The sequence below is a fragment of the Podarcis muralis genome, chromosome 9 (genome assembly GCF_964188315.1).
Source record: "Podarcis muralis chromosome 9, rPodMur119.hap1.1, whole genome shotgun sequence".
Classification (NCBI taxonomy): Eukaryota; Metazoa; Chordata; class Lepidosauria; order Squamata; family Lacertidae; genus Podarcis; species Podarcis muralis.
In genome coordinates this window covers 52,225,365-52,242,370 of record NC_135663.1, presented here as the reverse complement: position 1 = coordinate 52,242,370, position 17,006 = coordinate 52,225,365, and the positions used below count along the sequence as shown (strand labels likewise).

General features: G+C 41.8%; 1 protein-coding gene across 9 annotated transcripts in view; it reads left to right on the top strand.

Annotated features, from left to right (window-relative positions):
• Positions 1–17,006, top strand: part of FAT1 (FAT atypical cadherin 1) — a 120,165-nt gene that overhangs the window by 35,125 nt on the left and 68,034 nt on the right. For all 9 annotated transcript variants that reach the window (XR_013394261.1, XM_028743898.2, XM_028743902.2 and 6 more), the window contains one exon: positions 8,408–8,722. Coding sequence is in view for 8 of the 9 variants with exons in the window: in XM_028743898.2 (XP_028599731.2) it covers positions 8,408–8,722 (315 nt within the window). In the remaining variant the exon portion in view is untranslated. The remainder of the gene's footprint in view (positions 1–8,407; positions 8,723–17,006) is intronic.

Genomic DNA, 17,006 nt, shown 5'->3' with positions numbered 1-17,006 from the left:
ATTGTTTGACTGTAATTGATGCTTGTACTGCTTTCTAAATTATTTTGCATATTCAATGTTAAGTATTGTAACTATGTCAAGAGGGATGCTACTATCATTGTGCCTGGTGGCTTGACTCAAGAAGTGACTGGAATGTGTGTGTTTTTATTCTGCCAAGCATAGCAAACATTTCACAGGTATTTGGATGGAGGTTTTGTATGATCCATACCTAGGTCCAGGTTTGCTCTTTTCTCAATACAGTCTGATGGCAAATGGTGATCTCTGTGGTCCATAGGCCACTTTGACAGGTTTGGGACACGTGGGTGTCATTTGGCGAGAAAAGTGTAATGGATCACATTAGGACTGCTGCCAGTGCTAATGTGGTCCATGGGCCAGAAATTCCCCGTGCCTGCTATGGTGGTGATGATTTAAATATTCTTCTCCACTTGCTGGGGATAGGAAGCCATAAATCTTCTCTAGACTCTGTTATGTGCCAGGTAGTGTTTTTTTCTGCAGCTTATATAAATATATTTACCTATAGTTGCTTTACAACATTCCTAAATTAAAGGTAAAGGTAAAGGTACCCCTGCCCATACGGGCCAGTCTTGACAGACTCTAGGGTTATGCGCCCATCTCATTCTATAGGCCGGGGGCCAGCGCTGTCTGCAGACACTTCCGGGTCACGTGGCCAGCGTGACAAGCTGCATCTGGCGAGCCAGCGCAGCACACGGAACGCCGTTTACCTTCCCGCTAGTAAGCGGTCCCTATTTATCTACTTGCACCTGGGGGTGCTTTCGAACTGCTAGGTTGGCAGGCGCTGGGACCGAGCAACGGGAGCGCACCCCGCCGCGGGGATTCGAACCGCCGACCTTTCGATCGGCAAGTCCTAGGCGCTGAGGCTTTAACCCACAGCGCCACCCGCGTCCCCCACGTTCCTAAATTAATTGACTACAAATGAACTTTTAAAATAGATCAGATCTCCCCAGGAAACAAAAACATTTGTGGTTGTCAAGAAATGCCACTGCCTCATGGGTCTGGGTCCTCTCCCTGATTTTGTGGATACAGCACAAAATGCACACGAAACGATTTTCATGTCAGGGGTAAGTCATCACACTGTTGTTATCCCTTTCCATATCAGAGCTGCGCCGTTGCCATCCAGCCAGGATTTGGTGAGGCAGCTTGCTCTGCTCCTGCACCTGACTAGCAGTCCAATCTTATCAGGTGCAGAGGTCAGTTCATCTGCCTCTGCCCTTGGCTTGGAGCTGTATTGGTGACAGGAAATGGAGGCTTGTGATAGGCCACCAAGAGGCCTATTGATGTCTTTAAATCCTGGGATTATTTTTTTAAAAAAATCATCAGTATAGTAATGATAATGACAATAATTTGAATTAGCTCTCTGAATTTAGCTAGGCTTTCATTAGGGAAGTCTAGTTTATAAGTTGCCTCATCCATCAGTTTTGTGTGCGTATTTTGGGTGGCGGTGAGGAATACTCATTCCCCAAAGATTCCTGGAGGACAGCCTTTATGTCTGGGATAACCCACTCCTCTCACTGGTCAGGCAGGGTCACATGAATAGTCCTTGCTTCTTACTCATTACTTCTTACTAGTGGGAAACTTGACCACTCCATTGACTTTAGTTTTGGGAGTGTGCTTTAATGCTTTGCATAACTTCAGAAAACTGATACCAATCTTTTAAAATGCATGTGCACTTAAATTGAGCATCTTTATGCATTTTCATTTAATTTATTTGATTTTGCTTTTTATCAAAAGGCATGCAAGACTCCAAATAATGATTTAGAGACTGAGGATTGGAAACTAGGGTGGGTTTTTATATCCCACACCATCTCTCCTGTTTCTTATTGTTTGCCTTTTGGTTTTCAGTTTAACCCTAACCATAGTGTCTTGTGCTGTCCGAAATGGTAAGCTCTGATTAGTGCTAAACTACAAATTAAAAATGAAGGAACGTGCTAAACTACAAATTAAAAATGAAGGAACACAAGAGCAAGTGGAGGAAGTGAACGAGCATGTTGCCAAAATCATTGTTTGCTATATTAAAAGTTTCAAAGCTTTATAGAAAATTCAAGCTCAGAGAATTTGTTTAGCTTTGCATAAATTACAAATGGAGAGCTTTTAAATTTGTGTTCATATTCTGAAATGAAGCTTTGTTTAAAAAAAAGATCCAAACCAAGTTTTTATAGGTTCTAACATTTGTACTTTTGTGACTGTGTTTTAATAATCGAGGGGTGCAGCTACTATAGGGAAGTATAAATGCTTTTGCTCAGTGTTCCTCAGCTTCATTCTAAAAGTAACTTGTCGCACTATTAATCAGATTCATAAACAATATTGTGCATAAAAGAAATATTTGTTTAACATATTATGCTTTGCTTCAGAATGGGTGGATGATTCCCTTTGCTTGGCTGAACTTAGTCAGCTCCTGCTCCTTGGTGGTAATCATTAATGGAACCAGCGCAGTCAAGCTGGAACAAGTGCAAAGAGCACAATCATAAGAATAGAGACTTAAGAGAAGAGGTTCAAGGAAGTTGGCCTCTTTTTTTGCTCACTTAAAAAAGACCCTAGATGAGAATGAATGCATGAGTTGGTATGTAGGTGAGATAAAGAGAGGTTAGAGAGAGAGAACCTTTACATTGAGGGTGATGATGTCAAGAAACACGTGGCTTTCAAACAGAACATTGCTATATTTAGTTTGGGAATCAGAAGCTTTCCAATGATTAGATATTTATTAAAAAGTTCTAAAATTTGTGGCTAACCGTGGACAATTTGTGACCTAACATGAAACACTTAAATGATCCCATATCCTGTCTCGCTTTTGCATGGTGACACCTCTTCCAGCTTAATCTCTCTGTGGTTTATTAGGCCCTGTGGGAATTGTCATGCCCCTCAACAAATGTACCAAATTAAAGTTATTTCCACCTGTGCCTTTTGCTGCATTTCTGCCCCTCATAGGCTGCTTCTTGCCCTGAGCTTTCCAGGCCCATTTTATTTATGAATGAATGAATGAATAAATGAATGAATGAATGAAACTTACATACCACTTGTTGTCAATTGGCCACACAGTGGTTTACAACATAGTAACAAAGGTGGATCCAATGAGGCAGTATGCTAGTTTCTACATCACCTCTCACACCCGTTTCTGTCCTCCATCTTGGCAAGCAGGGACACATTCTGGCCATGCAGAAACACTTCAGGAGGATATGAAGTAGATCTGGGAAATGATGTGGCTTGGGAAAAGAGGGCGAGTGTTGAGGAGTGGATGTGGCCTGGGAAGAGTCCAAAGGACCAGACACAGAAGTCTAGAGGACTTCATGTGGACCACGTCCCTGTCTTTTGAGTGTTGTCCATATCCTTCTCAGTTTTAACCCCACACTCATTAAGGAGAGGTTTTGGCTGACCTGATGAAAATTGAAGGCTCCATGTGGTTGAAATTAAGGACAATTTCCTGGTTTCTTGAGTTTAAAGTGGCTGCCACACATCTGCTTGCTCTAAGACTAGCCCCCCCCTTTTTTAAATAAAGAAGATACTACTATTTTGATACCTATTGGTAATTATGTTGGTTTGGCCCACAAATTCAATAGATTTGTACTACAGTGGTACCTCAGCTTAAGTACTTAATTCATTCCGGAGGTCCGTTCTTAACCTGAAACTGTTTTTAACCCGAAGCACCACTTTAGCTAATGGGGCCTCCCGCTGCTGCTGCGCCACCGTAGCCCGATTTCTGTTCTCATCCTGAAGCAAAGTTCTTAACCTGAAGCACTATTTATGGGTTAACGGAGTCTGTAACCTGAAGCGTATGTAACCTGAAGCGTATGTAACCTGAGGTACCACTGTATAGTCATTTTTTTTTTTTAAAAAGTTACAGGCCCATTGCTGACAAGAAAATACAATGTTTCTTTTCATGACATGTCAAATGCAGTTCAGAAATTTGGTTGAAATTAAGTCCAATGAAGCAGTCAGTTGGAATACTTAAAATTCTACACCAGAGTGTCATGTAGTTATTCCTCCAAGAACTCTGAACCCATTTTGATTTTGCAGTATACTGTGTGTGTGGGGGGGTGTTCTTCCATCGAGGCTTTCTAGTAATCTGGAGCGGTGACCCAAATAAAGACTCAGCCACATTTGTGCAAGTCTTACTGATCTTGCCAAGCATAAAAGGCAGCGGGAGGACCATCTCTACTTTTTAATGAAGTGGGTTTTGCTTTTGTTTTGTTTTGGTTTTTGTTTTTTTTAAAACACACACATTCCATTCCAGCATCACTCCTTTAACTGTATTAATGGCTCTGTAAAATGTAACTGGGATGGTTTAATTAACACTCAGTGTCTGCCCACTTGAAAGACTTGGGAAAACAAAGCCATTTTAACACTAACCTGCTACTTTTGAGAGAGCCAGCTCAGAATGTGACGCAGGCGGGATATTATAATTGTGCCAAGGAAGGCTCTTGTAATGATTGCTTTACAGTGGTACCTCGGTTTATGAACTTAATCTGTTCCAGAAGTCCGTTCTTAAACCAAAACCATTCTTAAACCAAGGCACGCTTTCCCTAATGACGCCTCCCACCGCCAGTGCCCTTCCATTGTTTTGATTCCTTTCTTAGACCGAGGTAAAGTTCTCAAACCGGGACACTATTTCCGGTTTTGCGGAGTTTGTAAACTGAATCGTTCTTAAACCGGACTGTTCTTAAACCGAGGTACCACTGTGTTTGGTTATTCCTTGCTCATGATGCATGCATTGTCATTCTCATTCACCTTAAGCAGAATATGTGGTTCTTTCCCCCTCACACCTCTTAAGCAATATGGGCTAAGCTTTGACATGTAATATGAGAGTTCTTGTTTGTGGTGTACCTTAGAGAGAGCTCATTTACCATGAGCACAGGGAAGGGAGCTTCCATAAGAAAAGGGTTACCATGGGTGGGGTCATCCTAGATGTGGAATATTAACCCTATGCAAGTCTTCCCAGATGGTGGCCCAGAGACTGATACTGATGGATTGGGGTAATAAAGATATGATACCCTTTAATCATTGGATTGACAGTATGACAACAGTTGCAATTTATGAATGGACTGCTTACAGATGCAGACTTTGTTTGGATAAATATGATAACATTTGGAGTGGGTTTATACAGAATATACAGAATGTAGCAGGCTATTAACATCTACATAAGTATTAGGAAAATAAAACTGTATCAATTTATATGAGAATATATTGCATTTTTGTGTATATATTTTTCTTATAAACATTTTTGTTTTTTCTCCCTCTCACATTTCCTTCTCTTTTTCTGTATCACTTTATTTCTTTATAATTGTATTTTTTTTCAAAATAATAATAATAATAATAATAATAATAATAATAATAATAATAATATTCCCATAAGTAAATCGCTGCCGAGTTCAGTAGGACTTACTCTCAAAGAAGTCATATAGCATTACAGTCTAATCTTACAAAGAAGCATATTGCTGCATTCTTTGTGTGTTGAGAGTGGATGTGTCTTAAGGCAAGGTGTAGAAAGTCGCCTTTCAGTTTCATGTCTCCTGGGAATTAGTTAAAGATCCGCTCCCTTTCACACTCACACACACCCTGACCAGGCCACATGGGTTATGCTCTTCCAGGCATAGTCCCACTGTGCTGCAGTATGGATCAGAATACTGTAGACATTAGGATAGGGCTTATCTTATGTGATTTCTGCCTAGAATGATACCCAGCTGCCTGCTTGCTGCATAGGATAATGTGGGTGGTTGGGTGTAAAGTTAACAAGGGACATTGCTTGAGATGTGTCAAGTTCCCATGCAATATCCCTCTGGCACAGGTAGCTCTGGTTGGGAGCAAACCATATCCCTAGGAATGTCATTGGCGCTGTTGTGTGTAGATACCTCTGGCACTTGTGTAAGAAGCACAACACACACAGCAGTCAGGTTCTCAGTTGATGAGCCATCTAGAAGCAGCATGTATTTTCCCAGTGCTAAAATGTTAGTTTCTCCACCTTCTAAGATGGGTCAGCAAGGTTTACCTCGCCTGGGGTGGTTCACTCCAGTGGAGATCCCTCTGTGGGCCAGAGCGCATGCGTGCATGAGCGCGCATTCCTGTGATTTTCGGCATCTGCATTTGCGCTGATGTGATTTTTGACATCTGTGTATGCGCAGACGCGATTTTTGGCATCGCAGAAGTGAGTCCCCGCGCTGTGCTGGTTTAGCGCAGCGCGTGGGGACTCGATGAGTGGGCTGCTTGGTTTGGGGGTGGCTCGTGGGCTGGTTAAATTACCCCTGTGGGCCGCTTATGGTCCATGGGCCTTAGGTTGCCAACCCCTGTTCTAAGACACCTATAGCCCCTGCAGAAAATGAGTTGCAGCTGTGCATTGCTTGAGTGGATTGTCTTGAAAGGCTGTGCAACTCAAAAGAAATGGAAGCAGAAGAGCTGAAGCGTTCATCTTCCGTCTGGTCTACTGAAAGACCCGGCTGTAATGCAGTTCTTTGACATTCCTTAAGACAAGCCTGCTGGCTTCTCTTGGTTCCTGCAAACTCTTGTTCTTTTTACAAGTGATTATTGTGGGTTTTCTACACTTAGCATTAAAAGCAGAAATAAAACCTGGCAGCATAATGTTATATCAATGATGCAATAATGGCGTGTGATTGTTATGTGTGCATAAAGAAAATTGCAGCTGAATAATGTGCAGCTAATAAGAGGTTTGGAAGTCTAAAAAGGCAATTTGTTTCAAATTTTACTAAGGTGGCTTTGCTGTGCTTTACTGGCATTAGCAGATTTCTCTGAAACACTACAGCATCATTTTTGTCTGAAGGAGAAGGTGACAATGTGCGCAGGATACGAATTTCTACTTTATAAATTTGATACTTGCTTGCCTTTCATATTGTCTCAGCTTGGCTACATTTACAATTTAGCTTCTACAGTGACATCTGGTGGTAGTTCAGAAATTCCTTAAGTAGCAGTTCTTTAAGGATTGTTTAAACTAGACATTGAGGCAGGGGAATTGAATTTGAGTGGGTCAGGACTGGGATCGAACATGGCTGATTTATAAAAGGCTCCCCAATTTTGAAGCAGATAAAATTCCGCTCCAGAGTTTACCTTGGCTCATAATGAGCTCACCTTGATGCCAGCTGTCTCTAGCCTTGCTTGCTATTGGTTTCCCTGCATTTCCAAACTAGCTTTATGGTAGTATGAAACTGATGTCAAAGAATAGCTCTCAGAGGAGCCATCTTAGTGACTACAACTCCCAGCATTACTGGCGGTATTGGAGGCTTCTGTGTAGGTAGTGCAGGTGTTCATTTTGTCACTGAAAACTCTACACATTTAAACATAGGTCTTCTGCTGACCTCAGCAGTTTTTGCTACCAGTTTACCTTTTCCATTCCACACAAGGCAAAGTTTGGAAAAGAAGAGAAACTTAGTGTAGTGGAGGGCTGATGTGAAGCATTCAGTACTGGTCTATTCCCCCCCCCCCCTTGTTACATGCTTTGGGAATTTTATGCAAATTGAAAAGTGGGCATTAATGTCCTAAATTGACAAATACTGTACTTTCAGATAGCTACCTTCCATCCATCCAAAATAGTTTGGAGAGCTCCACAGCTGCAGATCTCTCTGTCCTGTTATCGTTCTGTCCACATTGTGGTTCCCTACCTAAGCCACAACGGTGATGAAATCATGCCATATTGCCAGGTTTCTAAAAAAAATGGGCCTGCCAAAGGCTAGTTTAATTTTTTAAGCCACTCCATGACAAACCAGCAGGCCCCAACCAGTGGCGTAGCGTGGGGGGTGCAGGGGGGGACGGCCGCACCGGGCGCAACATCTGGGGTTAGGGCAAATCCACAGGTTAGGGGGCGCAAATCCACGGGTTAGGGGGCACAAATTACTTGCCTTGCCCCGGGTGCTGACAACCCACGCTACGCCACTGGCCCCAACTACTTCATGTAACACATTTATGTCATGGTGTAGACAGGGCCTGATACAAAAAATAAGTAGTTTAGGGCCTTTACAGCCGTTGCTTTCATCACTGGGATGCTACAAGGGGGAAAGGACCAGAACTCAAGTTTGTGTACACCCATCTTTTCCTTCAGGGAAAAGGTGACAAGTGCATTGAGTGACAGGTAACATCTGAACAGGCCTCGTACCTAATACTGATTCTTACCTCTCATGCTTCTATACTTTATGGTCTACAGTCATTGGCTGAATTTTCCCTTACAATTCATTTGTGATCACTAACTGCCTTTTATTGAGTTTTGTGCCATATATAAAAGTAGAATTTTTCATTTTGGTCTATACAAAATAGCAAGGCTGTGGAAACCATTATGCTTTTCATTTGTGACTTGTGGCAAAGACTTTTAAAAAAAAAAGCTGCCATGTTCAATAAAATCAATCATGTAGATATGATGCTCAACACTGTTTCTTTTCCTCCCTTTCTTATGCAGGTACAATAGCCACTGTTGATTTCCTTGACCGTGAGACTACTTCCTATTACTGGCTTACTGTTTATGCAACAGACAGAGGTGTTGTGCCTCTGTCTTCCTTCGTTGAAATCTATATAGAAGTTGGGGATGTCAACGACAATGCTCCGCAGACGACTCAGCCTGTTTATTACCCAGAAGTCATGGAAAATTCACCTAAGGATATGTCGGTCATTCAGATTGAGGCATTTGATGCAGACTCAGGGTCCAATGACAAGCTGACCTACAAGATTACCAGTGGAAATCCACAGGGATTCTTCTTCATTAATCCAAAAACTGGTAAGTGAATACCATTCTTGACATTTGCAGCTATGAATTGATTCTACATTTTAAAAATAGAAAGGGAAAGACTTGATTGGGAAAAAGAGAGGAACATTTCTGATTCTGAATTCTGATTTGTACTTGTGCAGGAAGTCCATGAATAGGATTGTTGATTCAGAGGTGATCTACACACTAATCTGAATTGCCATCATTTCAGAATGCAATGGAGAATCCCGTTTGAATGCTTTGTGCACAAAATCTTTCTGCAGATTAGAAATTAAGGCTTAGGCTTTTCTCCCAGGTATCCTGATGTTCCATGGGTTAGGAAGTCCTCTTTTTTAATGTGGTGCACAAACATGTGATCCTTCAGTTGTATGAATTAGTAATTCCAGGAAGTTTGTACTGTGTAGTTTTGCTGATCTACTAGCCTTCAGTGGTAGGGGGAAACACTTGGGATTTTTCTACTTAATGAATTGTATCTGGAAATATAACAGGTTGGACTGAGAGTAGGACAGGGGATGCAACAAAGTAACAGGAACTATGCAAATATTTATTGGACCTTTTGATAAACATAGGAAGATGAATATTTTGATACATGAGCAATACATGTACTAGGCACCTGGAGTGTCAGCTAAAGATCATCATTTGAGAGAAGGGATATTTTGGAGAACCAATTGGATACTGGTTAGACTGTCAATATTATACTGTATGTGGAAATCAGCAGTATAAGTGGGGATGAAGGTTTAAGCTTTGTGTGGCTTCTTGACCTAGTTTCTGTAGGATTAGTTCTGTGTTGAGTTATCATCTGGGATGATCTGATGGGTCACTTTTACCAAAAGAATGCCGTATCTTTGAAGACATGAGAAACTTTTACTCTGCATTCTCTTTATTTGTTGGGGTATACTTTTGACATGTTTCAGTTAAATTTTAACTCAGTTGTCTTGGCTCCACCAATGTGAGCTCAGTGGACAAATAAATTCCCAGCCACCAGACAAAATAAAGTGGTGAGGAGCTTAGAGGATCCCTCCACTCTAATTCTGGAATTAATTTAAAAATCACATAAAATCAAAATTCTACCTCTTGGGAGGCTTGGATAAGATTGAGCATGTTTGCTTCCTCGGTTAAAGCAACAGGAACTATTGGGGAAATCCACTCAAGTAAGTGACATTCACAAGAGTCCCCTTAATATCTTGGTGGAATAAACTTTGGCCCTAAGCATAACCCAGAGGTTATGGGGACAAACTCCATTTTGAATCTAGCACAGAGACAAAGCCAAGAGTGGTTGGGACATATCTCCTCCCCCTCCCTCCCTTTCCCCCTCTCTCTGTTGTCCCCCTTCCCCATTTTTTCTTTCCAACATCATGAAAATAGCCTGAGGGCTGCAGGTTCCCCACTCTTTATTTTGTGAGTAGTTTACAAACAAGAAATGCAATATTCAGTTATTGTGCCACCTATCTTAGCATTGTATGGGATGCGGATGGCACTGTGGGTTAAACCACAGAGCCTAGGACTTGCCGATCAGAAGGTAGGCGGTTCGAATCCCCGCGACGGGGTGAGCTCCCGTTGCTCGGTCCCTGCTCCTGCCAACCTAGCAGTTTGAAAGCACATCAAAGTGTAAGTAGATAAATAGGTACCGCTCCAGCGGGAAGGTAAATGGCATTTCTGTGCACTGCTCTGGTTCGCCAGAAGCAGCTTTGTCATGCTGGCCACATGACCCGGAAGCTGTATGCTGGCTCCCTCGGCCAATAAAGCGAGATGAGCGCTGCAACACCAGAGTCGGCCACGACTGGACCTAATGGTCAGGGGTCCCTTTACCTTTTATCTTAACATTTGGGTTAATCTTTTGGAATAATATTGAAATGGTTTGCAAAGAAATCTTGGATATTTCATCATCTTAACTGTGTGTTTCTGCTCTTACTTGTTCTGCAAACTTCCATCAAGAACTGCTGAAGTGCATTGTATGTGAAGTTTGCATTGAAATGAAAATTTCACAGGGCCAGAGACTGGCAATCCATGTTGAAATTTCCAACCAGCAACTTGCAGTCCTATCACTAGTCTATACCTACTTCAAGATGTACAATTTCATTAATACAGACCTACATTTTTCCTTTCCTGGATCTAATACTGTGAGTGGGAATACGACCATGGGAGTAGAGGATGAGGAGAAAATCAAGCCAAGATTAACTGAAAAACTGGTGGTCATTCAATCTTGAGAGTAGCTAGCTTTTTGACTATTTCATAGTTTTGATCCTTGTATCCATCTGTCTAAAGGGGTGATTTATTCCATTCATTAGCTTTTCAGACAGTTTCCTTCACCTCTCTGCCCTTCTTCATTTGAGCAATGGATTAAGGCTAAATATGCTACGAATGTTGTGTCTTAGATCTTTCTGTGTATATAATTTTTTTCTGTTTCCTTTTGTTGATACATATCTCAAAGCCCCCCCCCCCCCCGGGCACCTATACGCCTTTCTCTTTCTGGTCAATGGCATTTTCTCCAAAATTCTTGAGCCATGAATACCTTAAATGTTTGCTAGTTTTCTGCACTAAATTATTTGGGTCACTTCCTACCTTTAGATGTTGCTTAGCAAGAGTAGCAAAAATATAAGCATTTCATTCAAAAAAAAAAAAAACACCCCAAAACCCAGCAAGCGTTCATCAATTTTCCTTTTTAATTTTGATATTTCAGTTACTGCTTTGATGAAAAAACAATTCAAATACAGATACAGATATAAAGTAAAATAATAGATGAACAAAACCACAAGATCCCCTGCTTTCATATGCACACAAACGTAGACTTCAATGAGTTGTAAACAGGAATAATGTGGTATATATAGAGCACAGCGTTTCAGAATTCAAATATTGATCAACCTCCACTGGCCACCCAAGAAGACTGTGTCCTGATTGGGCTGTTTTTGTGGTTCTCTCTATGTAGGTCCCCCCCCCCCATAAAAAATCGTACTTCTGCAAACATTAGGGTGGATCATGCTACTTTTGCTCCAGAAACAATGGTGTTCACTGCCTGAACATGGGAAATAGAGGGGAAGACAAAATTCAGACTGAATTGGTTGGGAGGAAGCTTAAGTAAGCTTAAGTAAAATGTTGCATTTTAAATATTTCTTGTTCAGTATTGCAGAAAAATCTCTGTTGTTTCAGTTCTTTCTGAATTTGTTCTATTTCCCAGTAGCTGTCTGTATTCATAAAGTTGTGTGTGCAGGTCTCTCTCTCTCTCTCTCTCTCTCTCTTGGAGGAGGTGGGGGGGGAGAGTTCATTTTATTTTGAACCAATTCCATCTTTCTGTCTCCTTGCACTTTGAAGAAGGAAAGCATTCAACTTTTATTTAATTGTTAAGCATGAAAGCACCACATGAAATTGGAAGACAATGGCTGCGATTTAAGCCGCCCCAGTGCTAATGGCTCAGCCATGTGAGGCTCTTGAATTCAAGTAGAGAGAAGGAGAGGCTTGTTAATTACCTGGGGACTTACAACCATTAAATTGCAACTCCCAAACAAAAAAGGGTTGATTGATTCTCCAGGGATCTGTTTTAAATGCAGATATGTTAGCCCAGCACTACTGAAAGGTTCCTGGTTTGAAGCTTGAGGTCCTGGTGTTAAAAGATGCTGAGAGAGGGTATTTTGAAGTGAAATATGTGCTACCCTGCCTTGCTGGTAGCAGGTGTATAGCAGCTAGATGCTCTATGTAAGGTGTGTTGTTAACAGTGACAGCACGCATGCATTAGTTAACATCTGTTAAACAGGCACATGGACAGAAAACATCTACTCACGTCCAGGCTTGCTATTATTATCATGTTAGCCTATGTTTACTACATAGTGATGATTTCTATGTGCCATGTTAGTGTAAATGGGTACTGGTTACTGACAATGGCTTCCTTCATGGGCTATTGGTTATAAGACTATTCATCAGTATGGTTTCTCCCAGGGCTGTTTTTCTAGATAGAGGTGCCGGAACTCACCACAATCACCTCAGTTGTTCTCTAATAGTAGAAATGGCTCCCATATGAGAGGTGCCGGAACTGAGTTCCATCGGGTTCCAGCTGAAAAAAAGCCTTGCTTCCTCCTCTCCAGGCTACTCAGGACTATATTTTATCTGAAAAATCGAGAGGTGTGTTTGCTAGATTAGTGTGCCTCATTTCTTATGTTTACAAACTTTTAAAGAATTCTTTTGACTAGGCTTCATTTACAGATATAAAAACGGAGGCAATAAAGTCTTTGTGGATACATTTCTGCTTCATTCATGCAGGGATCTGCATTTTGATACCTATTAGACTTTTTGTGTCTGCTCTGTTTCAAAAACATAGTTTCATAGTTACTATTTGCGTTTATTAGTCACTTTATTCATAAAAAAACAACTCACAAAATAAAGTCCTATTTGTATCTTGTCCCATTTATCTGTCTCTTCTTAATACAAAATAGCTTTCCTGTTCTCTTTATTATTTGAGCAATAATATGCTGAGCAAAAGCATGCTCAGCATCCTAGTGAACTCAGCATATTGATGGACACTTCCATAAAGTTTAAACAAAGGAATTAATTTGTTGTTAACAAGGGCAGAGGAATCTCACTACAAGGTTTACTGGTGTCTATTAATCCTCAAAGCACTGTGAACTCGTAAAATGCGGAGAGCCAACGCCAGATAGTCTGCCTTACTTCTCCTATCATCTTACAACTTTCCTGACCCTTCTAGGGAACTGTGGTGGAAGATCTGAAGATTGAGTAAAATGAAATCGGAAATGGGTGCAGCTGTAAACAACATCCAAAGACTTCCTATCACATTGGGAAACCACTTTGTGCGGAAATAAATGACCTGTAGTTGCACAATAGCCTGTCATGGAGGATGCCTCCCTTGTTTAACTGCTTGAGGTTTTATATTTCCTGCATCAGGTTTAAGTCACATACTACATTAGCAGGAAAACACAAATTTCCATTCATTTGCTATGTTCAGTTCCTTTTGTGTTAGAAATAAATAAAAATTCTCCTCCAGGAGAAAATCATTTCTATAATTGTGTAATAAGTGTTGTTTTCCAGTTCAGTAAAGACGATTATCCAACCATACAGATTATGGATCCCAGTTGTTTCATATCAGTTTATGTCTAGAGACGGTAATGAAAATGTTGTGAACTGTTATGTAGTGATCATATGTCCTTAAGCAATATTTGATAGCAGAGTTGTAAAGAGATGGTAGTGTCATTGTAAACACAGATGAAAGGTGATTTTTTAAAAAAGAAAAAAATACGCTAAAACAGGAACAAGAATAACAAACATCTTCCAGACTTCCAAAATGCATAATTCTGTCCCATATATATTCTTGTGCACAATGATGACTTTTATTAAGAGCTCAACATGTTTTTGAACTGTTGGATAGGCAGCATAATTTGTGCAAGCTGCATTAGCTTGTTTATGGAATTTGAAAGTTTTAGACTTCGCCGGATGAAGGAACCTATACTAAAAGCAAGTTCCGCTTTCATTTGGCTCTCTGCACACGCAGAAAGAACAGAACTAAATGCAGGGTATACTTTTGAGTTCAAAGTGACTCAAGGCATGCAAAGTTTGTTGTTGTTTAGTCGTTTAGTCATGTCCGACTCTTCGTGACCCCATGGACCAGAGCACACCAGGCACTTCTGTCTTCCACTGCTTCCCGCAGTTTGGTCAAACCCATGCTGGTAGCTTCGAGAACACTGTCCAACCATCTTGTCCTCTGTCGTCCCCTTCTCCTTGTGCCCTCCATCTTTCCCAACATCAGGGTCTTTCCCAAGGAGTCTTATCTTCTCATGAGGTGGCCAAAATATTGGAGCCTCAGCTTCACGATCTGTCCTTCCAGTGAGCACTCAGGGCTGATTTCCTTAAGAATGGAGAGGTTTGTACTTTCCCCTGAACATGATTTAAAGTTAAGTTCAGTGGAGCAATTATACCAAGGCACAAAATAATTCCCGCAAGGCCTACATGGGTGACAAATTTATCCTTTTTTATGTAGTTGGGATTGGGGGTTTTGTTGGAGAAGCTTCAGACAAATATGAAAAGTATGAAAAGTGGGCACCTGATATCTCTACTAAACAGTAAGTTCAGGACTTAGATCTGAAGGTGCAGAATGCCTTGCTGAAGATTTGCAGGGTCTGCGTCTGGTTAGTTCTGAGATGGAAGACTACCTAGGTATCACTGCCTTGAGTTCTGCTGTGGAAGAAAGGTGGAGTATATGTGTATTACATAATCACATTTTTTTTAGGCTGTAATAAGCTAATTCTTAATGTTAGCTCCATGTTCTGTACATATGGGGACAGCAGGGGATGCAGTCATTGTCTCAGTTCCATCACTGCTCCTCTAGCCCCCAACGTGTGGGGAGTTGTAAGCTGTGATGACAGTGACCAGGTTGTGCAGGAAGAATGCCCACTTAGGAGTGAAGCAGCTGACCCCCGAGCAAAGAGTAGGCCTCAACAGAGGAGGGTGGGACTCTTGCCAATGGTTTCCAGTCACAAGAAAGGAGAGTCCAACTCAGCATCAGGAAGAACTTTCTGACAATAAAAGCTGTTTGACAGTGGAACAGACTCCCTCGGAAGATGGTGACCTCTCCTTCATTTTAAGCAGAGGTTGGATGGCCATCTGTCGTGGATGCTTTAGTTGAGATTCCTGCATTTCTAGATGATCCTGGGGATCCCTTCCAACTCTTATGATTCTGTCACTACAGACGTCCTTTACAAACATGCACATGTAGCATAGCTGTCAACTTACAGATTTGAAAATAAGGGACCAGCAGCCCCGAAAATAAGGGATCAGCAGCCCAAATAAGGGATTTTCCGGGCACAGGTATGTTCAACTTCTGAGCCCCCTCTGAGCCAAAGGCAGAAAGCCCAGCCAGCAGCCAAACCGAAGCCTCAAGTTGTTGCGTTCGCAAAGTAAAGGAAGGACTGGACCCTGATTAAAAATCAAGACACGAGGCTTTGACCAGCAAGGCTCTCGGAGAAAGTGCGTAAATCGCCAGGCCATTTTATTAGCAAAAGAATCTTTTACACAGTGCTCGTAAGAACAAATCATATTTCCTCTGAGCATTTCATCAAACCCCACGTGGGGAAAAAGTAACACTACAACACTAATTAGCATGCATATATTTTGGGGTAAATATGTTGAGAACTACAAAGGGGTAGTAAATAACTTGAGAACTACAAAGGGGTGCATCTGGCAACCCCGGAGGTAATAAACAAGCAATACACATATGATAAGGAGGAAGGCCAGGAGGACAACAATCACTATCACCTTCATGTGAGATCTGTTTCCTGGCCCTAAAAAGGGCATGAATGTAGAATCTTATGGGATTTAATCAGAAATTATCGTCAATATATCAAACCCAGTCAACACAATGTCTTCATCATGGACACGATGGCTTGATGTATATTTTATAATTCCTCATGGTAATCCCATCTGACCCCTACATCAAGTGGTGGTTCCCACAGCGCAGCAACCCGGCAAAGGGTTTGCAGCAAGGAAAACCACCGTCACCTTTCCTCTGGGAAGCGATGAGCAAAGGCGAGTCCCCAGGCAACGCAGACGATTTGATCGGCACAAGGCATACAAGCTCCACCCCCCAGTCGTTCTTAGCCTCCTTATTGGGTGAGCAATGCAGCCAAGCAACACAGTTGGAGCCTCCCTCCTCCCTGGCCGGCAGGGAGGGAGGGAGGGGAGCTGCTTCCTTTGAAACCCAGGAAATTTAAGGGACATCATCAATAAGGGACAGCAGCGGGACACGGCGCTGGGATAAGGGAGTCTCCCGCCAAATAAGGGATGGTTGACAGCTATGACATGTAGCTGTCTCTGATTAGAAGAGCATAGGTTTGCTGTGCCAGTCTGAACATAGGTCCAGTGGCAGACTGTGAAGAGGCATGGAGTTTACTCTTCAATATTTTGTTAATGTTCCTTGGTTTAGGAGTAGCAATTTAAAGAGACAACCAGGGATGTATCTACTTGTAGGGACTGGTAGCGTTCAGGCATCATGGTAAGCAGTAGTTGATGGTTTACCAGACATGACTGGGTCATGCCTGTTTTGCTGCTTCTGGTCTCACTGGGGAGAAACAAACCTTGGTGCATAAGAAAAGCCCTGCTGGATCAGACTAAAGACTGATGTAGTCTGGTGTCTTAAAGCAGCCAACGTTATGGCCATGGGAAGCCCTCAGGCAGCATATGAGCCCAGCAGCACTCTCCTCCCTTGTGCCTCTCACTATTTTAAAACCTTGCAGCATAAACAGAGTTCTCTCGGTCCACAATATACTGCTTTCAATGGAACAAACACTGATAGGCATTC